Source organism: Sceloporus undulatus, chromosome 6 (assembly GCF_019175285.1).
Source record: "Sceloporus undulatus isolate JIND9_A2432 ecotype Alabama chromosome 6, SceUnd_v1.1, whole genome shotgun sequence".
NCBI lineage: Eukaryota > Metazoa > Chordata > Lepidosauria > Squamata > Phrynosomatidae > Sceloporus > Sceloporus undulatus.
In genome coordinates, this window is record NC_056527.1 from 13,272,221 (window position 1) to 13,296,106 (window position 23,886).

General features: G+C 38.7%; 1 protein-coding gene across 1 annotated transcript in view; it reads right to left on the reverse strand.

Moving 5' to 3' along the window:
- Window positions 1–23,886, reverse strand: part of PTPRN2 (protein tyrosine phosphatase receptor type N2) — a 532,969-nt gene that overhangs the window by 444,981 nt on the left and 64,102 nt on the right. Inside the window, exons 2-3 of the mRNA XM_042474222.1 lie at window positions 3,405–3,522; window positions 2,921–3,083 (exon numbers count right to left, since the gene is read on the reverse strand). Coding sequence (XP_042330156.1) covers window positions 2,921–3,083; window positions 3,405–3,522 — 281 coding nt within the window. The remainder of the gene's footprint in view (window positions 1–2,920; window positions 3,084–3,404; window positions 3,523–23,886) is intronic.

Genomic DNA, 23,886 nt, shown 5'->3' on the forward strand with positions numbered 1-23,886 from the left:
TCAGAGCACCTTTTTTGTGCTCATTCCAAATGTTCCGCAATGTTGACCTGTTTTACAATAAATAGTACACAAGTCTAACAGAAGGTGATCATACAGGACAGCAACTGATTCTCCCTCTCTGCTATAATACCCTCAGAAAACATTCTTCCTAATCCCCAGAATAGTCTGCATCTTTTTAAATTACAGTAATAAGGTGATTAATAAACAATCAAACTCATGAATGTTTGCATAACATTTAAGGTTGTTGTTTTTTTTAAAAGGCAGTATGTTTCAAGTATGGGATGGAGAGAGACTGAAGTGAGACAGCATTCAATATATTGCTGTGCATGCCAATCATTTCTGCAAAACTAGGTACTGCAACCCATGGCTAAAGGGCCCATAACATGGTGGCCAATTAATTAGTTTCTTCGGCCTTTTTAGCCTCGTGATTTAGCCTGATGTTAAGCCATTCCTGAGATCAGAACTTCAGTGAGCCCTTATGTTTGGACTCTCAGCTGTTTATATTTTATGTTTCATTTATTCCCTCAGCTCTCTTCCTCAAGAAACTTAATGAGAAAGTGAGCATATTAAGTCTATGCTGTTAATATATTTCAGCATCTGTGTGAAAAGGAGAACTGAGCTTGCACTGTAAGATGAAAGGTAAGAGCCTGATGTATTTCCACTTTAAAAACACTATCTCCCTCTTTTAAATCATGTGATCTAGTCCTCTCAAGCATATGGCTTCATCTGAACGATATCCTCATGACAACCTGAAGAAGCAGGGTATAAATATATTGTTTGCTAATTTTTTTTAAAAAAAATGCATCTGGCTTTAAATCTTGATTTTTTTAAAAAAAAAATACCTATCTAATGATACAGCAAATATGAATATATAGGCTATTATTTTTATTTTTAGTCCCTACAGTTACTATTATTGCAAATAGTCTATAAATCACTGTAGTTGTTTCTTTAAAAAGCAGCTCAGTGGAAAGAACCATAGAGCGCTTTTATACATGTTTATTCCAGAATTCCTCCTCTTCATTCTTCAGCCCCAACACTTCTGGGTGCTGTCTCCAAGGCAACATACAATAATGTTGTGAGTGGTGTCATCACAGCACCATTCCCCACCAAACAGCTCCACAGTATAGATTATTTATGAATTCATATGACATCCACAGCATCACTGAAATACCTCTTGGACAAATTCTCACTTTCACTATCTTCAAAGGATGCATTCCGCAGTCAATGTCTTGCTTCTGAAAACCTGAGTTTCAAAAACCTAAGCAAAAAAGCAAAACAAAACAAAAACCCACCAGAGGCAAAAGGCACTATTAATTAATTCCAAAATGTATTTTGTCATTTCTGCAAGTTCTTTAACCATGGCAGATACAGCTGTTGCTTGGCTCCATATATTTTCAATTGCTGGTGACTTTATATAAAAAGTTAGTATGCTTCAAATATTAAAAAAAAAACCCTCTTACAAGCCTCATGTACATTAGAATAGTTCCCCCCAAAATTGACAACAAAGCCCACAATACTTTTGAGTCCCACTAAAGAACCAAATTAATAATCTTAGAATTTTAGGATAAATGTGAAAATGATCCCAACAAATCCTCTCCTACAATGTGTGTAGATATATCTATTACTCAGTACTGTATATATCTCTTTCAGAAAAAAATCTGTTGAGGATAAATGGATCCAGCAAACAGCTTGGAAATGGTTCATTTGTTCCTGGAAATTGTATCTCCTATTAGTTTCACTTCTGGAGACTTACTGGCACAATATTTAAAATGCTGCTTAAGCACTGTGAAATTTGATTCTTTGGATAAGTCATATTACCTGGTATCAAATATTATTAAACCTATATCCACATTATATACTCTGTACCCCAGTCCTTCTACCTTAAAAAATATGTAGCCCTTCCACTGTGCGGCAGCTAACTACCTCTTGCCAGTTGACAATCCTGTTTAAGTATCTGAAGAGATGTCTTATCCAAGAGGGAAGAGGCTTATTTTCCATGGTTCCAGAGACTAGGGCGCTTTACAGACCACCCAAAAAGGGTGGTCTGCCGGCGCCGTCAGTTGTTGTGCTGAGGAGCCCCAGCGGCCAAACCGCACGACTCCTCGGTGCAGCGAAAAAGAAGCTGCAAAATGCAGCTTCTTTTTGCACCGTGAAAATGACGCTGCAAGGCACCAATGGCGCACTCGTGGCGTCATTTCTGCCACGTGACGTGCGGACGCTAGGCATCCGCGATGTCAAAATGGCAGTGCCCGTATAGAACGGGCGCCGCCATTTGGTACGTGCTCGGCACGAACTAGGGATAGGGATGTCCGGAAAGGACACACCTTTCTAACCCTAGTACGTGCCAAGCACATACTTTCTGCCCATCTGTAACGGGCCTAAGACAAGGAGCAATAGATTCAAACTACAGGAAAAGAGATTCCACCTAAACCTCAGGTGGAACTTCCTGGCTGTCAGAGTTATTCTACAGTGGAATATGTTGCCTCAGAGCGTGATGGAGTCTCCTTCTTTGGAAGTTTTTAAACAGAGGCTGGATGACCATCTATCAAGGGTGCTTTGATTAGTGTTCCTGCATGGCAGAAAGTTGGATGGCCCTTGAGGCCTCCTCCAAGTCTACCATTCTGTGATACTGGAACTGGAAAAAGGGAGCAGAAATAGAGAGGCTTGCCTAAAACCATTCACTGAATTCCAAGCTGAGCAGCAATTTCAGCTGAGTAGTCATAGTTTTAACCATGATGAAGAACCAGTTTCCCATGCAAAATGCCCAGTTCTGACACTGAGTGGCAGGTGAAGAACACAATGGTAGTAATGCTTTACTGAAGCATTCCCTTTTTAAGAAGCTTTTTATATTTCTGTGTGCTGTATAGCTCTATACAGTCAGCAAGATCTATCAGTACAGCAAAAACAACAAAACCTTTACCTTAATGGAGGCTTTGTTGGTCTTTATCCTTGAATATGAATTTGGATTTGCAGACTGGGAGAGAATATCCAGGTAGGCAAGGTATTCCTGAGGAGACTTGGCAAAGTTCACATCCTTTTCCATGCCTAAATTCATGTTGCTTTCAGAACTTTGCTTTGAAGTCCTATGTGTCAAAACAAGAATAAACAAAGGTTGCCCCACACATGTGCTAAACTTTTTTTAAAAATAATCATTGTCATATTTAAATTTCAAATGTATAAACACACAAGGAAAAAAACAGGCCAGACAGGAAATAAGTTTTTATAAGCATATAGAAAGTATTAAAGGGTGGGGAAGAGATGTTTTTCCCTACTGGGTCCACCAATCATATGCACATTTCTCACATTCTACTTGTCAGGGATTATGGGATTTTGTGAAATTTTCATCTTCCAAAACCATCATAAACAAAACATCATTATGGTGCACAAAATGCAAGAAGATTTACCTTCGTAAAGCAGACTCTTCAGATGAGAATGTCTCAGGGTGCCAGTCATGGATCTTATGAAGATTTGAGAGTTCATGTGCAATAATGTACTGTGTATAATCATCTTGCCATGTAAAACCTGGAAAACAGTAGCAAAAACACTTTTATGAATTTGGCAGTTTGTTTTTCCCCTCCATTTTTTGTTTTGCCAAACAAGCCAAGGTTTTTATTACATTAACAAATATGAGGAATACACATTTCAGCTGTGACCAGATTTTTTACAAACTTTCTGCTGGTTCTAAAGCTCCACAGAGATTCCTTCTCTTGTGAATCATAGTGCTAATCAGACCTTTCTAAATGCTGTACAATGCTGAGCTACTTATGCTTTTAAGATGTTCTCTTCAAAGAAGACAGTGGGTGCTATGATGAGGTTTAAAAAGGAAATTATAGTTAATGGAATTTTAGTGGTTCTTAGTCACTGAGGAGCTATAAACCAGCTTTGCAGTTTAATAGGGTTGTTTTTGTTTAGTTACAGAGAAGAGCTATATGACAATAAGTAAGCCAGAAAGAAAAGATAAGAAAATTCAAAACTTAATGGCAGCATGGAATTCTAAGGCCTGTTACAGACTGGCAAAATAAAGCTGCTTCAGGTCTCTTTGGAGGTATGCTGTTTAAATGATGCATGCACCCTAAGAATCTGGAAGCTGCACCAAAGCTGCACTCAGGTGCTTAGGAATGGAGTGTGGCATTGGCATGACCTCCAGACTCTTAAGACCCATGCATCATTTAAATAGCATACCTCCAAAGAGACCCGAAGCAGCTTCATTTTGGCAGTCTGTAACAGTTACTTTTCAAAGGTGATCAACAGTTCTCCAGACTCACAGGATATTTCAGATACTGTGAGTCATATGTAGTCTGTTTAGGAGAATTTATGACTCTCCAGATGTGGCTGAACTATAACTCCCATCAGCCCTAACTAGCATAGTCATTAGTGAGGGATTATGGTGTTTGAATGTTCTAATATCTGAAGAACCACCACTTCCCCACTCCAGGCTTAGAAAAAAGTAAAGGTTACTAGGACATGGCTAACATTGATCTAGTGAAAACTGTTGTAATAGGCTATCGAGGGACCAATCTAGGGACCAATTTGTGTCTTCTTTATACTCAAATGTTATGAAAGTGAGCTTTAAACAAGGGCAAAGTGTTGTTGTGAAAGCAAATTCCATGCAATTATGCATTAATTACATGCACCACTGATCATATAGCAATTATACTTTGAATAATGATACAATCCCAAGAATAATTGTTGAATTTATAAATGTTATGATTAACATTTTAGTTTATATAGGCTTACTACCTTGAAGCTTCTATAATTATTTAATATCTACATATACCATCATTGCAATTACTGATATTTCGCCTCCCTAACCCCAGCACACAAAATAAAATATTAATCACTGATACAATTATCGCTGGGTTAATTTTCTTTGTTCAGAACACACACATTTGTCCTATCAAGACTCACTTCATAAATGCTATCAGTCTTACTAGCACTAAAAGAGTGGCCCAAATTGTTTGGAAATGTGTCCTGATCTTTTAGACTTATTTCCATGTGATCAAAGTAGAGTTCTGCAGTCATCATACAACAGCATTATAAAATACATGACAGCTTCACATGTGCCAGAACCTCAGGCAGTGAATAAGCTGAGCTGGAATAATGAATATTTGGTTTAGGGATGTCAATATTTGGTTTAGGGGTGACAATTTGTTTTTTTAAAAATGAATGGCAAACAAAATGGATGTAGCTGTATCAATTCCATATTCAAATATTAAAAAAATATTTCCTTTTCAATTTTTTTAATTGTTTTGACTCAGATACATATACTGGACCACTACTGAGATCAAACAAATGCCAGAAGAGGGAGAAAGAGAAAATTATGTAACTGATGAATTGGATGGAAATGTCTATAATAGTCTGTATAAATCATAGAACATTTATGGGGAGAAGAATTTGGCTAGCTTGGAGATTTACATACAGCTTACATAAAGTTTAGACATATGTGAGCCTACTTCCCTAACATCCTTTGTCCTCTTGCATGATCATAAAGACAGTGAAAATATCCACCTGCATTGTGCTTAATTGTAGCTGTGGTTTGCCACAGCCCTCAGCCTTCAGGACATGAGCAGAGCAGCTGAGGAAAGGGGGGCTTAGAGGTACCGCCATACCTCCATAACCATGAATTTTTTTTTTTATCCAGGGATCCAAGCAGCCACAGCATTAGAATATTTTTAAAATATATACATTTCAAAAAACAGTCCTTAATATTGCCATTTTATATAACGGACATCATTTTACTACCCCACTGTGTTTCATGGGGCTTGAGCATCCACAGATTTTGGTATCCACGGTGGGTCCTGGAACCAAACCCCAATAAATATCAAGGGTCCACTATATCTTACTCATGAGTTCATCATGCATTGTAGTCAACTTGAGGGCAGTTAATAACAACTCCCAGAGCAGGGAAGTTTGTTTGTTTTTACTAAAACTCCCAGAATTTTCCAGCCAGAGTTGTAGTTCAAAAGGTAACTTTTCCAAGCTGAGGCCCGTTACAAATGGACCTAAAAGTTCTGCTCTGCACATGCTAGGGTTAGAAAGGGGCATCCTTTCCAGACGCCCCCAATCCTAGCACGCGCGGAGCGCTCACAAAATGGCGGCGGCCGTTCCACACGGCCGCCGCCATTATGACGTCACGACCACGCCACCTCTATATGGGGCGGCGCGGACGTGACGTTGTCACACCACGCCAGGACACATAGTATGCCCCTTCCCAGGCCTCAAAAGGAGCTCCGAAACGGAGCTCCTTTTGCTGTTTGCATCGCTGGGCGCAACCTTCAGACAGCTGCGCTCAGTGACGCAGAGGAGAAAGGGGCCAAGCGGCCCCTTTCTCCTCCTCCCTGCCGCCGTGGGGTGTCCTTGGGGCTTGAAGCCCCAAGGACACCCCTTTCCAGGCTGCGGGGAAGGGGCCTTTTGCCGCTTCCCCACAGCCTGGAAAGCGGCGGATAAGGGCCTCAGCAGCTGCCGCTCTGGCCGCTGAGGCCCCGATCCAGCAGGGAAAGGGGCAGGTGCAGGCCACCGCTTTTTGGCGGTCTGTAACCCGCCTTAGTTTGTCCACACAATTTAAGATCATAAGATCATACCTTTGAAGTCAACATGCTTGGAGAAACCATTTAACAAAGTAGCTAAGCATCGTTGTCCTGGGTTGGACACAACAATCCATAGATGCTAGTTTAAAAAGGAAGGAGAGTCCCTTTTTTTGTCTCTTCCTGGCCATATCAGAAGAAAGAAAGTGAAGCTCAAAAGACTGAGAGTTGTTCATGTACCACTACATAATGGCTTAGTGTGTTATGTCTCAAAATGAAAAAAATGAGGAAAAATGTCAATAACAGGGAAAGGAGAGGAGACGAAATCTCTAATATGCACAAAAAAAAATTCATTTGTCCAATGAGGTTTTGAAATACAATTCTTTGGGGGGCCATCAAAATGTATATTACGGAATTCTCTAAAGTGATCTGTATCCATTTGTACAGAGGTGTGCATTTTAATTACCCCTGAAGAAGTGCATTTCAAAATGAAATGGACCAATAATCCTTTAATTTTTATTCAATGCTGAATTTTCATTTCTTTTTACATCTGAACAGAGACAGAGGGAGACAGCACGAATACTGATACCAAAAAGCTCTAAAGTTTAAGCAGCAGTTTCCATGCTTACTTTTGAATTAAAATGGGGTGGGTTTGAAATTTGGAAGCTCTGGTGCCAGGGATGGGATAACACAGACTAATATAAACTTCATTCCATTGGATGCAGAACATCAAAGTTATCTGCGGGAATGGCAAAAGACAAGGTGAACATACATTAAAACCAGCAGTAAAACAGAAACGAAGACACTGTGAAATGTTGTGCTATGAAAATGAATTCAAAATGAAATGGATGCAATAAAAATAAAGGTAACTCAAAATGAATGGATGTTCATGAGTGGATGTTCAAGTCCCATTAAATACGATGGATTGTAAAATGGTGCCCCACATACAAAATGGCAAAATCAAGGTTTCCTTTTTGGAATGTATATATTTGTTGGATATTTTCTAGCCATGGGTGCTTGAATCCATGTATAAAGGCTCCATGGAGATGGATAGCCAGCTGGATAGGCAAGGACTCTCAAAACGTAGCCTTTTGGGATAAGTCACTGTGGAGATATTGGTAATATTGTTGGCATTATTGTACTGCCATGGTTAACATTATACAAAGAAATGCTATTATGTGTCTTTTCTTCTAATTGTTTTTAATGTGAGCTTTCTTTGGAGATATTATATTTCTATAAGCAAAATTCCACTGCTTTAGGCTGGATAAGCTGGAATAAGACATAATGACAACTCCAAATTCACCCAGTGAGTTCCATAACTAAGCAGACAGGTGAGCCCAGTCACCACAACATAGAGAGTTCCTCTCTCAGACTACAACTCTCAGAATCTGACAGCCAGCATTCTTTAAGAAGGAATGTGGGAACTGTTGTCCAAATGATCTGGTATCACACTAATCTTGCTGTAAGATTCTAACCTTCACTTACTGATGCACTACAGTCTGGGGATGGAAAGAATATTCATGATTCTTCATTACCAAGTCACAAAAAGGGGTTTCTCAACAGTCAGTAAACCCCACTGGAAAGAACAACAGACCAGCAAAAGGTTTTTGCAATTTTCTCCTGGTATTCAATTGTCTCAAAATGTACACTAAAAAGAAAAATGTGGGAGTTTGTGCAACTCCTCCTATTTTCTGTACAGAAAATGGATTTCCTGCACAGAATAATTCCTCCCCAACATTCCAAGGCATTCTAATATAGGGAGAAAATATTCAGTGTGATGTAATGTTTTGAGTGAAGGACCAAAACTCTAGAGACCAGGGTTCAAATCCCTGCTTAGCCATGGAATCCCACTGGGATGGCACTGGCAAAGGCAAATCTCCTCTGAAGAAACTTGCCAAGAAAATCCTATGATAGAGTTCCCATAAGTTAGAAATGATTTAAAGGCACACAACAACAACAACCTTCATTTTCTTTCATAGTGGGGAGAAAACTACTATAATCATTCATCCTTGATTGTGAGGATGAAATAAGGATTTCCAACTCTGGTACAGATTTCTATCCTCCACCTGGCAGAGGAGAAAACTTTGGAGAAATCTAGATGTTTCAAGTCTAGGGTTGACATTTTTTTATTTCATTTATAATTACTTTGCATTATAAATGCATGCAAAAGCTATCATTTTTAAGGTGAACCATCTCTATAAGCATCTGGTTCTTCTACATCAGCAATGCCTAAAAACTAACACGTGCATACTTTGATTGTTTCACTTTGCTAGAGGAGGAAATATCACCCACGTAGTGCTTAACAGAACAGCTCACACAACAGCACTAATACCAAGCCGACAGTTGAAATCAAAATTAAGGCTGAGAAACAGCAAGTGACATTCTATGGCAATTTTCTGTCTCCTTTGTCTATGCTACCACACATGGTGGATTGCTCCTGGCCCACAACTCAATTATAACAATTTAACAGCGATGACTGAGCAGGATCACAGTAGTTCTGTTGTGCACATATTATTTCCATGTCACTAATGTGGAACTGTACTGTGGGACACACAACTACCAATTAACTATCCCTGCTGGAACTCTGCCTACAATCTAAAAACTGGGAATTCCCACAGATGGCAAAAAAAACCACCACCTACTCACATTGTGCAAGTTAGTTAAAGCCCCCAAACTCTGGAACGACCTGCTGGATGAGATCCGTCAGATAACATCATTAGACAGCTTTAAAAAAGCGGTCAAGACGGATCTCTTCCGGCAGGCCTTTCCAGATTAACCATCCCGGCCCAGGTTCCTGATTCCCTCATTCCTCCCGTGGCCCCATCTTAGTGATGGTCGAGGATCAACAGAGGGATATCAGGGTTTTTAGTTTTTAATTGTTGTTTTTATGCATTGACATTGTGTTTTAATATGTTATACTGTTTAATACTGTCTTAAGGGGGGGAGGGATAAAGTGTTTTTAATTGTCATATTTTATATTTTACTGTTGTTAACCGCCTGGATTGGTTTGCCAGAGGGCGGTATACAAATAATTATTATTATTATTATTATTATTATTATTATTATTATTATTATTATAGTTAAGACAATGGTTCTGACAAGTTATTAATTATAAAATTAAAGGGAAGAAGTATAAATGAGTAAGTAGTGATACTGAGGAAGCATGACTAGTTTGAGAAAGCATAAAGTAAACTTCTCTTTTTAAAAAAAATCTCTAGGACCATCTGTGTATACACAGATGCAGTAGGAAAATGAACTTTAGATTCTGGAAGCACAGATACACATTTCTAGGAACTATTGGAAATCTTTCTCACCATAACCAAGCCACATAGGTGTGTCTTGGCTTCTCTTTGTTGGAATGATGGCCTGTACTGCTTTGTACTTCTAATCTGAACTGTTTTGCTTGTTTTAGTGAATGCTTTTTTCAGCTGCCTTCCAAAACTACCAGGCTCCCCAAATGCCATACAATATAAAATACATAGTTCTATATAATATAACAAGTTCATGAAATCACAAATCAGTTTTAAGCAAATTTCATCCAATTTTCATGCCTCCATCCTCCAAGACTAATCCTGCTTTATATATGATCAATTCAGTGTACAAGTTAAACAGAAAGAATGATAAAGTGCAGCCTTGGTTAACGCCCTTGCCAACTGGAAACCATTCTACAGTATTTCTCTGTATTCTGTCCCAACAATAGCTTCTTGTTCTCAGTACAGGTTACACAATATGATAATCAAAAGTTGTGGTGTACCCATTTCATTAAGAGAGAACCATCGTTTTTTTTATTATCTACAAAATCAATGGTTTTGCTATAAAGTACAGGCTGATTTTCTTCTGAAAACCTTTGGCATCCTTCATTATCCAACATACATTTGAAATATGATCCCTAGTGCATCTTCTTTTTCTGAACCCAGTTATGACATAGGCACTGTTTGGTCCTTATGTGGGGAAAGTGTTTGTTGTAGAATTTTGAGCATTGCTTTGCTTATAAGGGAGATTAAAGCAATGGTCTGGTGGTTACTGCAATCCTTGGTGTCCCCTTTCTTAGATATTGGAATGTATACTGCACATTTCCAATCTATGGACCATTGTTTTGTATTCCATATTTGTTGACAGATTTTGTTAAAAGTACAGTGATGAAATGCCATTGGGTGATAATTTCACAGATTGAATATAATATGTTTAAATTTGACAGGTCAGTATATGTAGCTGCATAGAGGTACCTTTGAAAATGGACAATCAGAGGAAACAAGAGAGGTTCTCTCGACTAGTACTTGGTGCTGAAGCTCTGTGAAGGATTACTGATTGGGATGAAAACATCCAGGAACCACTTAGGCACCATGCAGACACAACATTGTCCAACATCATCATAGTTAGGAGACCAGGAGCACTCTACTTTTCTCCTTATTCCTTAAGCTTTCAACCTCTCTTTCTGCTTCATAGCAAAATTACATTTTAGATTTACACTAGTATTTTTTCTAATAATTCTTCCAAGTCATAGCTTCCAACCATGATTTAGAAGGGTATTTACAATTATAGTTTGGGCTACCTGAGGATATTGAAAATGCTAGGTGGTAAAAATACCAAAATGTTACTGGCTTTCTTGTTCTGAAACAAAATACTTCACATTCCCATTAAAAAACAAACAAACTGTGGCTTCAAATTAGTTTGTGCTTGGTTAAAGCCTATAGTACAATGGTGATGGTGTTTTGTTTTTCCTCAGAGCTTTCCATCTAACCTTCCACTTCTTGCTATTCCATTTCAGATAGGAAACCTTCCTTTGTGATTCTCTCAGAGTTGCAGCCCCTATGCCATATGTGTTGCAAATTGTTAATGCCTCTGTTAGCTGTCAGAATGTCTGCAGAATTGTATGTGATTGGCTTTCTTCTCTGTTTTCATAACAAACAGGTCAACATATAGATGTGACTTTCTGCAGACTGTCTCCCCAGATTCCCATGAGAAGCAGCATTGACTCTCATCTTCAAGCCTCATTTTCAGAGCTTAAAACAACAAACCGAATGATGTTCACATATTTTAATGGTGAACTTGCTCATTTATACAGCTATTCTGTGCTCACTGTTAAACTATCCATCCAAATATGACGTTTCCTGTATTGAATGTTAGTATCTATTAACATAGGCTAAATTTTTATTACTTTATTTTTTTTTCTTCCAATACTTTCATGCAACCTCAGTACAGACTGAGGGCTGCAGTAATAATTATGAAGAAGCTGTCCATCTTTCATTAGAGAGAGCAACTATTCAGATAAAATGGAATATTATTTACACAGGATTATGGAGAGAGAGAGGATTAACATGCAGAACACAAAGTGAATCTGAGTAACAAGATGTTTTGAACAACTGAGCTTTGGATGATAGAGAATTCACTATATCCTATTTAAATTTCATACAATTTATACTGCACTGCTTTATTTAAACTCTTCTTTTACTTTGGCATAATATTTTATTTACTTTATACTTAATAAAATATCTACTTTATTCTATAGGTAATACAAAAGGCTTCTGCATAATCTGTCAATATACCTGAGTTATCTGTTTTCCTAAAATTATCTATACTTGAAGAACTGGCATTTGCATAACATTCCTTGGCTTTCATCTGGAAAAGAGTGTGTGCACTCTCCTTAAGCATGGTATGGTACCAAAGCACTTGAAGCCAGAAAGATCGCTGCTCCACAAATACTCAGGCAGCTTTCAATAGTTCTTCCTATCTTGGAGACTCCAATAGCCAGCCCAGGTGAACAGGGATATCCATGCCAGAAAAAACTTTGCAGCTCAGGAAGATCTTCTAAACAGTTCCAGTGACTTCCTCCATGGTTGACTCCAACCAGAAGATTTCTAGTTCTGATTCCAGTGGCTTCTGACATCTAGCTACCTCTCTTACTCCACAAAGAAAGCCTCATTTTCATAAAGAGGATAGAATAGCAGCCAGTGAATGGTTTCAAGCAAGACTGGCAAGGGATCTATCCAAGTAGAAATTATATTTGGATCATGAGATTCTGCCAGGGGTTTGTAGTTCATCTATGATTTCCCAGCAGAAAAGTATGTACTTTGTCTCATTTTTTAGACAAATAGACTACCACTCTGATCTGGGGCCATCCAACAGCTGCTACCTTTCCTAAGGTGAGTTGGGTTTGGGAGCCTTGGGGGAAGAGATGGGGTATTGCTAGGTGGCCATCTGTCAGGGATACTTTGATTGTGTATTCTTGCATGGCAGGGGGCTGAGCTGGATGATCCTTGTGGTCTTTTCCAACTCTGTGATTCTATGCTAGCAGCCAAGGAAAGGAGAGGTAAAGAGAATCAAAGCAGTGTCAACCTCATTTTCATTCACATATGTCAGAGTTGCTCATACAGTCAGGAACCTGAGTTCAAATTCTCACCACACCCCTTGCCCATACTTGTCATTACTGTATAGTATAATTTTCTTGTTTACATCTGAAAGTATACCACAGATTCCAGCTGTCATCTTTAGAAAAGAGTCATTCTTTTTAAGGAGAAGAAGAGGGAACCTACAACAAATTGTTGCAGTGTTTCCCTGGTGTGCATGTCTTACCAAAACTCAACAACAACAACAACAACAACAACAATAATAATAAGCATCAAATGAGAGAATCCCTGCTTTAGCCTAAGTCATGCTTGACCTAGAGATGACTATCAAGTAAATCACTTGAGCTTTGGTTATGTTCACCTGTTGTGTAAAAAAAAAATTTTTTTTAAACTTTGTGACAATTTCAATGGAAGAGAACAGTGTATTGCTTTTTCATACTAAAGCAATCCATGGTGCCTTTGCCAATTATCTATTCATATAAAGCTCTCTTTAATGTAAATTTTCTATTATTCGAATTTTGTGCAGCTGATCATATGGCAGGTAAGGCACAATCTCTCCATTCTGGCCTGCTTTGGAGATGTTGATTTATTGAGTGGCACTAATACTTTGTCACAAGAGTGCTCTATCTGATCCCTAGGCAGAAGCTTCATTTCTAACTTCTATATTGGTTTTCAGCTAGCTACTGACTATTCCTAGTGAGCATTAAGAATAAAATGGGCCAGTATAAATGTTTAAAGAGGCTCTTTGTTATCTTCAGTGAACAGCTCCAACACTGCCAAAGATTATTTAAGACAATTTCCTACTGCACCGTCACTCTGTGTCAAACTGATCTGAGCTGTGTAGCATAAGGCTGAGTCCTATGCCCACTTAGGAGCAAGAGACATTAAATTCAGTGGCACTTACTTTCAAATAATCATATACTAAACAAAACTGTAAGCTGCTGACCACTTGGGCAATAGTTATAAAGGAACCTCCAGATACAGAAAGCTTCTTCTTTTTAGTGATCAGGGGCCTTAATGGTTTGGCCCATGATCACTAAAAATCAGGAAACTCTTACACCATTCTACTTTGGCCAAGCTGGTTTCAATGGGTGGACAAAATGAAATTGAAATTTCCACCTCTTCTCCTTTTCACCTCATCACTGGAGTTAGACTGAAGTTTCCCAGTACAAGAATGTAAGCAAAGAGCATCCACAGAACACTATCTGACCACCCAAAATCTGCATAAAGCAGCAATGGACTTTTGTACTAGAAATCATAGAATAGTAATGGGAAAGAAACACTTTCCAAATGATTTCTGACTAGCAGAATAATAGAAGAGGAACAATGTCATGTGATAAGCCCCAGCCAAAGATGCTATTATCCTGCTGCAACTGCAATTGCTTCTAAGCCAGCTCAGGAAATTCTAGAATAGGCCAATAATGTTGTATTGACAATCAAAGAGTTAACTTTAATAGATCAGAAGGAAACATACAATCCAGAAGACCACTAAGGCAGACAATAGTTCAAATCCATATTTCATTAGTATGATTGTTTTTAAAAGCAAGCAAGAAAATAGGAAAACAAAATTAATAATCGCTGACCAACCTTTGATAGCCTCTTCCTATTTCATTAAATAGCTGTTGGAATGGTGGAAACATTACTAACAGAGGTGGAACATAAGGGCAGTGTGGATGAAAAAGATGAAGCATTCAAGGATCAGTACATATGCTTGCTCTGTTATCTGTTAACCGATTCTTGCAGGGGTAAAAAGACTATCTGGACTTGACAAACGTAAGCTCCTCAATTCATAGCCCAGACAGGTTGGCTGAACCTGGTTCAAATTGCCTAGTACTTCAGTCAAAATTCAAGAAATAGTTGTCTAGTGCGATGAAATCAAACTTTTTTTTTAATTTATTTATTTAAAATAATACAAAGAAAACATACACACATTATCTTGCATCTTATAAAAATACATCATACATCATACATAGATAAATCTTTATACCTTTTCAAGGTTATATTCCAAACATAATTAATAATCATTCATACTTAATCCACCTCTATCCGATCTTATAACTATCTTACAACTATCTACCCTTCTTCTAATAATTTGTTTGGTTAATCCATTTCTAATCAGTCTATACCTACTAATTACGTAAGTTCTAGGGATTTTCCTTCCCTCTTGAAGTTCCATCCCCCCTTTTCCATCTCTTCTTTCTAAACTAACCTATACTAACCTAAACATCCATGCTTTCTCTTCTTCTCTTCCATTTAACCTTCATTCACTCTACATCTTCTCTTCATTCAAACCGTGACTTCCTTCTTGCCAAATAGATCAATTATTGTAAGGTTGACTTTCTTGAGATTGGTTAAATTTGTCCCTCTAACTCATTTTAAGGCAATAAATGCCAGTTTTCCTAAATTGTCTTTTAAGAAGTTAGTCACTTCTTCCCAATCTTCAGTCTTATTTCTTTTTTTCCCATTTCTTAGGGCCTGAGTTAAATTGTCCATTTCTATTCCATCATATAATTTGAATAACCAGTCTTCCTTTGATGGGATATCCTTATCTTTCCATTTTTGTGCATAGCATACTCTAGCAAGGGATATCATATAGAACAAAACTTTCTCTTGTTTATTAGTGATTTCTTCTCCAAATATACCCAAAAGATATAGTTCTGGTTTTAATTGCAAATTGGTATTTAACATTCGATTAATACAATTATTGATCATAGACCAAAATTGCTTAGCTTTTTTACAGGTCCACCAGCAGTGATAAAAAGTACCAATTTCTTTCTTACATTTCCAACAAGTATTCCCTATTTTATATATTTTCGCTAATTTATCTGGTGTGAGGTACCACTGGTAAAACATTTTATAGAAGTTTTCCCTTAGATTTTGGGAGGCTGTATAGTTATATATATTTTTCCATACTTTCTCCCATTGGGATAATAGTATTGGGTGTCCAATATGTCTAGCCCATCTGATCATTTGATTCTTTACCACTTCTTCCTCTGTATCAAATTGGAGTAATATTCTGTAGATTTTGCCAATTAATTTATTTTTTTCACAAGCCAATATTTTCCCTAATTGGGTTTCTTCTCCCTTTTTGTCAAATCCATATAATTTTTGATCAGTCTTAAATCTTTCTAAGATCTGTCTGTGTGTGAACCAGGTTCCTACCCAACCTTCTTCTTCCAATTTGTCTTTTGTCTTGATCTCCCAATTTCCATTTCGAAATTCTATATAATCCTCATAGTTGTACCATTTCCCGTCCTTTAACATCTCTTTCCTGAAGAAAGCTTCGTGGGGTGAAACCCACCAACTCATCTTTGGTAAAATCCTTCCTTTATAACGATCCCATACTTTTATTAGGGGGTTTCTGATACAATGATTAGTAAAATCTTTATTTGGTTTTTTACCATATACCAAATATGCATGCCAGCCAGAATTTAGACCGTCCCCTTCCAAATCTAGGAGTTTCTCATCCTCTAGGGTGACCCATTCTTTAACCCATAATAAAGCACATGCCTCAAAATAAACTTTTAGGTTGGGAAGATCTAATCCACCTCTCTCCCTGGAATCCTGCGATGAAATCAAACTTGACGTTGAAACTTAAACTGTATAACAGATCAGAGTTCAATTGCAATAACACAAAATGACAATTATCTCACTTTGTTCTATAGCTTGTATGTAGATTCAGTTGTTTTTATTTTCCCCAAAATGTACTTCATTTCACACACATCCTATATTTCACTATGATAAATTTGCCTCATTGTGACCCAGAAACAACAAATATGCAAACACAAACAGGTGCAAGTTCAATTCAATTTTTGTGCCCCTTCTGTGTTTTGAGATTGCCAGCAATGAAGCCAATTAGTACCGGTTGGTGTGATAGCCTCTGAAGTGGGCACTAGTCTACAAAATGGACTGAGGCCATTGGCTCATTTCAAACATTTTATTAAAAATGAAATCAAAGTCTGGCACTGGCTGGAAACCTAACAGGCTATTTCAAAAACATACAGTTTAGAAGCAAAGCCAGACATCTTCAGAAAAGGCATGCATAACTGGCAAGGTATGAGCACATAATCATGTTCATATTTCAAGGCTGAAGAAATCTGCTCCTTTAATTTGTGTATGATGAGGAACATTTGATACTACATTTTGTAGGACTTTAGTCAACAGGAAGTAAGTCCTCTATTGTATATGACATGCCATGGAGAAAACTGTTACATTGATCAGATTAATCTTACCACGCTGGCTAGGGTATATTTATTTATTTTTTTGTTTGTGTGTGTGTGTTATATTTGTACCTATTTCTTTGTGGCAGAGGGTAGGACATTTCCAGGATGACTGACAAATGTTGGGATGTAAATGGAGCGCACTCCTTTTCACTTGATTACACAGGTGAATATCCAGTATCTTGCCACATACATGCACACCAACTATACATATCAGTCAATTTCTTCCACATTGCACAGGCAAAGTCTCCTTAACCTCCTCTTCAGAAGTACCAACAAAAAGAGATACTTTGTAATGTTGTCTTAAAATGCATTGGTAGAAAGGAGCAATCTGCTGTACTGCACAATTGCATGTATGTATTCTACTCTAGTGAACTGAAATGCTGCCAAAAAGAAAAAGAGAAACAAAGAATTTGATACAAAAAATGCTTCCTACATTTCTGATTGTACAGACAGATCATGCCTAAATACCTTAAAGGCACCAGATCCTGTCTGATCTTGGAAGCTAAGTAGATGCAGCCTTGATTAGTACTTGGATGGAAGCCTGCCAATGGATACCAGGTGCTGTAGCTTATATTCAGAAGAATAGACCGGTCACCATAAACTGATGGGTGACTTGAAGACGCACACACAGAGATAACAGCCTTAGAGAACACAGTATGTTAATGAACTTGCTTTTTACATACACATTTACTTGCCAACTTTGATCGACTATTTAAAGTTAATCTAAATGCTACGTGTAGGCCATTTATTATGCATTAGCTGAAGTGTGTCTTCAACTGCACAAGTATGTACTTAATATACCGACAGGTGTCCATTCAATGTCCTGTTTTTTTCTCCCTGCCCAAGAAGCTCTCTCCTGTTTTCTTGCCCCCATTTTTAATCTCTACAATCCTAGCAATTGTGTCTTGTCACTCTCCTTCCCCACCCCACACCTTTCTAACCTGAGTCAGGAGCCTTATCAGTGCCTCAGAGAAGATGCGCCTGGTTTCTAGCAGCATTGCATCTGCTGCTGCCCAGGTCTGTACCTAATACCCCAAAAGGGGGCTATAGGGCTTCTTCAATTTTTTTTTCTCCCTCTTTAAACCTCAGGAATCTCACTAGCAGTACCTCAGACAGCCCTTTTTTATATAACTTCGGAAATCTATGCAGCAGTCCTAGCAGTACTGAAGACATAAGTAATGCCTTCAGAGATGAAATTACCAAACATTCAAAAAGGAGAGCTATTATAGTAAAGGGACAATTCAGCCACCCTAACATTTGTTAGAAGTTAAACTCTGCCAAAAGTGTAAAGTCCAACAAATCTGTCACTATCTTTCCAGACAATTTCACTGCCCAGAAGGTGGGGGAATGAACAAGGTGACTGACTATTTTGGATCTGGTGCTAACCAACAAAGATGAACCAGCCAATGAGGTGGAAGCAAGGGGATGCTTGGAAAGAGGCAACCACATTATCTTGGAATTTGTAATACGGAGAAAAATGGAAGTCAAATATAATCAGACTTTGGACTTTAGGAAAGCTGATTGCTGTAAGCTTAACAAAATATTGGGAGAAACTCCATGGTCAGAAATGCTCAAAAAGAAGATAGTTCATGATGCATAGGAGTTTCCTGAAGATGAAATATTGAAGGTACAAATCATTAACAACTCCAGTGAGGAAGAAAAGTGGGGGGCATCTATAGAAATTAGTGTATTAAGAACTTTTAGATGATTTAAAAGAGACATATACAAGAAGTGGAAGATGGGAGAATTCGCCAAAGAGGAATACAAACCAATAGCCAGTACTTGTAGGAAGAAAGTCAGAAAAGCTACAGCTCACAGAGAGCACAGGCTTTCTAGAAAGGATAAAATAACAAAACAGGCAGGTATGGGCTCTGTTTAGGTCACAAGGAAATGGTAGGGCCACCGTGAAGCGAAGATGACAAAGTAGGAACAGGAGACAGAGGAAAGACGAAACTGCTCAACACCACTTTGTCCCAAAAGGAAAAGTGCTCTACCTGATGAAAATAAAATAAGTGATGCATTAAGGGGGCCTAAGTCCAAAACAGATAAAGGGAATTGAAAAATTCAGGACAACAGGAATTCCACCCAAGTGTACTGAAGTAACTATTGTTCTCACACCATGCCTTAATGGAATCCAAGGAATACAATGCAGACAAGTGAGATACAAAAACGCCTCTAGTTATAGTGACATCTCCCTCCCCCCCCCCAAATCTGAACAGTTAGTACCTCATGCACTAGGTGAGGAAGGAACTTCAGCCACATTTGAAGTGATTATCCACAAATGATGAGGATCTCTCCTCAGTGTGCAAGAAGACATGCCCGACATTTGTGGAACAAATGCAAAGGAACAGCCACAAAGAAGCCAACAACTTTTAAATGAGAAATGCTGAGCGATCACAGGGCATCGGAAGATCACGTTGCCTATAAATCCCACAGCAGCTGCTTGGAGTTTCCATTGTTCACAATTGTTCACTCGACTTGGATTTCATGCACTTCCTGCTCATCAATTTATTGAGATTCCTGACCCCTGGGCCAGTTCGTGGTCCAAAATATACTGCAGAAATAATCCAGTTTGAGACCACTTTAACAGCCCTGGCTCTATGCTAGGGGAATTCTGAGAACTGTAGTTTTGTAAGACATTTAGTATTCTCTGTCAAAGGTGCCATAATAGACTACGATTCCCTGAATTCCCTAGCACTGAGCTAGGCCAGTTAAAGCAGTCTCAAATGGTATTATTTCTTCAGTATGTTTTGGACCCATGGCATGCTTCTCTTTTCTTTGTGGCATTAGTTATTAGGATTGCTGTATTCTGAAATAGCTGAGACCTTGCTACTGCAGCTTCCTTTGACCTTGATAAATTCCCTATGTATGCCCTGGACTCACTTGTAACTGTTTCTCCCCAGTGCTCTAGCAAGCAGTGCCTGTGCCTATAGGCATAGGGTAACTGTCAGTAATCTTTTAGAATTCCTGGATTCTTGGAGAGGCTCCAGTAGACTGGAGAAGGGCAAATGTTGTCCGCATTTTCAAAAAGAACCCAAAAGAGGCCCCGAGCAATTACATAGTCAGTTTGATGTGAATACTAGGAAAGGTTCTAGGACAGATAAGGAAACAGCCAGTTTGTGAAAACTTAGAAAGGGATGCTGTGATTACTAACAGCCAGAATGGGTTTCTCAAAAACAAGTCAGACTCTCTCTCTCTCTCTCTCTCTCTCTCTCTCTCTCTCTCTCTCATTTTTTCTTTAAATATGAGAATTGCAAGCTTGATGGCCAAGTGAAATCCTGATTTCATTCAGGCTTTTAACAAGTTCCCCCATGATGGTCTTGCAGACAAGATGGCAAAATGTGGGCTAAAGAGTGCTACTATTAGGTGATTTTATAACTTGGTTGAGGGATAAAACTCAAAGAGCACTCACCAATTATTCCTCTTCATCATAGAGAGAAGTGTACAAATGGGATGTGAGAGGATTGTGTCCTCAGCAGGTGCATTCCTAGCAATGTGGTTTAAGACAGGAGGCCTGCTTCTAGAGGCCATGGAATATAACAATGTGCCTTTCCCTGAGACAGAAGAGGCACATGGAATGTGCCTCTCTGGAAAGAGAAACCTTCATCCCATAAGAAGCACATGGATTGAAGTGAGGATTGGAAGCCATAAAAGGGACATAGATAGGTTGGGCCAAATCCCTTTAAGAAAGAAAGATTTTTTTAGTGAACACAACACAGAAAAAGGACAATCAGAATTAGAAAGAGAAAGAAAGATGGAGAAAGACAAAGAAGGAGTTAGACAAGAAGGCAACTTCACTAGGTAATTGGTGGAAAAGAGTTTGGGACCAATGGCTAATGGAGAAGCTATCGGATTAAATGAAATATAACTCAGTGCAACAAAATCCAGAATCTTTTTATGAAAAATTGCTACCTTTTATTGATTTTCTTAACACACATTATATAACTGTCCACCCACCATCCTACCATTTGTCATTATGGTCTGATATTTTTCAAACAATTCAATCTGTATAGGATTACAGTATATATGGGTGGCACTACTGAATGTCCATTTTTATAATATTTTGTAATATTTGGGGGGGTGCCATCTTTTATTGTTTTATTTATTGTATAATTTTAATATAGTTAATATTTTAAAAAAAGAAGAGGAGGCAACTTCATACTGAAAAACAACCAATTAGTGTTGCATAAATGGAGAGAAACTGAGGGAAGAGTGCCTTTGATGGGTTAGAACATGCATGGTCATGAGGAAGGGTTCCCATCAAAAGTTACCAGTTCTGAAACATTTCACTTACGATTATGCGCAGGAACAAAACCATTTGTGTGAAGCACAGAGACCGTGAAGAAGAAAGTACTTTTACTATTGTGTGTTCATTAGAATACAACTACATTCCATTATATATGACCATGATATGCCTTTGCCAAATCAGGCTGGTGCACTATGCAAAACCTGAAGAATAATAAGGATGCTAGTGACATATGCTGGCCTTCCCAGAGGCAGCCAACTCCATGTTTCTACAGTCCAAGCTGGACCTTTATTAGATGAAATTCATTCTGTGTGCAGCCTGGAGGTTGAATGTTGTGCTGGCTTTAGTTATGTCATTCATGCCCAAAAGAAAAAAAAACCCACACCAGAAATGGTCCAGTCTGATAAACCAGTAAGGTGAGAAACTCCTATGCAATTTTTGGTTCTAAACCCACTATGTGGCACAAGTCAAAGCAAAATTTTTCTGCCATACATTCCCATCTAGAAATCAGGAAGAATAATGAGCCCCTGCAGCAATTTTCACTGTACTGTTCTGAGAAGTCAGCAACTGTTCTTTTCTAGCTGAAAGAAAAATTCATGTTGTATGACTGTAATGCATTCCTGGCCATGATGCCTTTTATTTTTGCTAATGGCTTCAGTGGCAGGGGCACAGGTTCCAAGTTTATGCTAATGTTTTATGCATGTATCTAAGATCCATTCTGCTTGCCAGGGCAGAAAAGGCACATCTGGATTGTTCATAGAGTTTATCAATCCTGGAACAGGAAATGGATCTGCTGTCAGTGGGACAAACCATGAAGAGTTATATTAATTGTTGATGCTTGGGCAATTATAGTATGCTACCTTACATAAAGTATCTCAGTCTAATGAATATTTCAGCACCTCTCCAAAAGGAGAGGAAGTATGGAGAACACAGAATACTAGCTTGCCCACAGTGTTCTCGTGCTGAATTTGTATCAATGAAAATTTGTTTTTGTTGCCTTTGAGTCAACCTCGACTCATGGAGACCCTGTGAATAAGTTTTATAGATTCATGACTTCCCTAATAGAGTCTAGCCATCTAGCATGCAGTCTTCCTCTCTTTCTACTGCCTTTTATCTTTCATAGCATTATTGTCTTTTATAATGAGTCATGTCTTCTCGTGATGTAGCCACCGTATGACAGTTTCAATTTTGATATCTTGGCTTCCAGGGAGAATTCAGGCTTGATCTGTTCTAGGACCCATTTGTTTGTCTCTAATCTGTTGTTGTAGGGTGACTAAGTGGTTAAGATGGCAATTCTGACGATCGGAAAGTTGGCAGTTCGAGGCCCAAGTGCTGCATGATGGGGTGAGCTCCTGTCACTACTCCCAGCTTCTGCGAACCTAGCAATTCGAAAGTATGCAAATACAAATAAATAGATAGATACCACTTCTGTGGGACAGCAGCAGCATTCGGTGCAGTCACACTGGCCATATGAGCACTGGAGCAGTCTTCAGACATCGCTGGTTTTCGGCTTAGTGATGGAGATGGGCACTGCTCCCTACAGCCAATTACAACTAAACATTCATGTCAAGGGATACTTTTACCTTTTAAATCTGTTGTAAATGAAATGTATAGCTATGCAAACAGTAAAGTTAAGTGAAATCCTAACTAGCCAATGTGGTTAAGGACCAACTATGCCAACTTGAGACCAGGTGAACTTGTGCTAAATCAAAACTGCTCCCTGAGTAGGTTGCAAATTATTTAAGATTATTTATTTATTCATTCAGATCATCCTGGACATCGATTGATTTTTATGCTAGCACTGTAATTGTGTTCCTGAGCTGGTGGAGGTTTGCCACGTGATATTACTCAGTTCTCCTCTCACCTCACTAATTTTCTCCCCACTTTGCAGATCTGCTGATAGAAAACTGCAGAAGTCAGCAAATGTATTTCTGCTGGCAGAAAGCATTTCAATCAGCAGAAGAGACTGATGGTCAATTCTAACCTCCTACAGCCAATGCATCTTGAGTTAGGATTGGACTGCCTGATCTGATTTCTTCATATAACCAAGCAGATATCCATCAGGCCAAAATTTTGGAGCAGCAAGGGAATGCAGACACTTGCAATGGGCTGAGGAGGGAAGCCAGATAATCCATGATATGACTATTCATAGAATAGAATCATAGAATCGTAGACTTGGAAGAGACCGCAAGGGTCATCCAGTCCAACCCCCTGCCATGCAGGAAATCTCAATCGAAGCATCCCCGACAGATGGCCATCCAGCCTCTGCTTAAAGACCTCCAAAGAAGGAGGCCTGTTACAAACAGCCAAAATAAAGCTGCTTCAAGTCACAGTGGAGGTATGGTGTTTCAATGATGCATGCGTCCTAAGAGTCCAGAAGCCACACCAAAGCCACGCTCCAGTCCTTAGGGCTGGAGTATGGCTTTGGTGCGACTTCTGGACTCTTAGGACGTATGCATCATTGAAACACCATATCTCCACTGTGACTCGAAGCAGCTTTATTTTGGCTGTCTGTAACAGGCAGGAGACTCCACTACACTTCAACG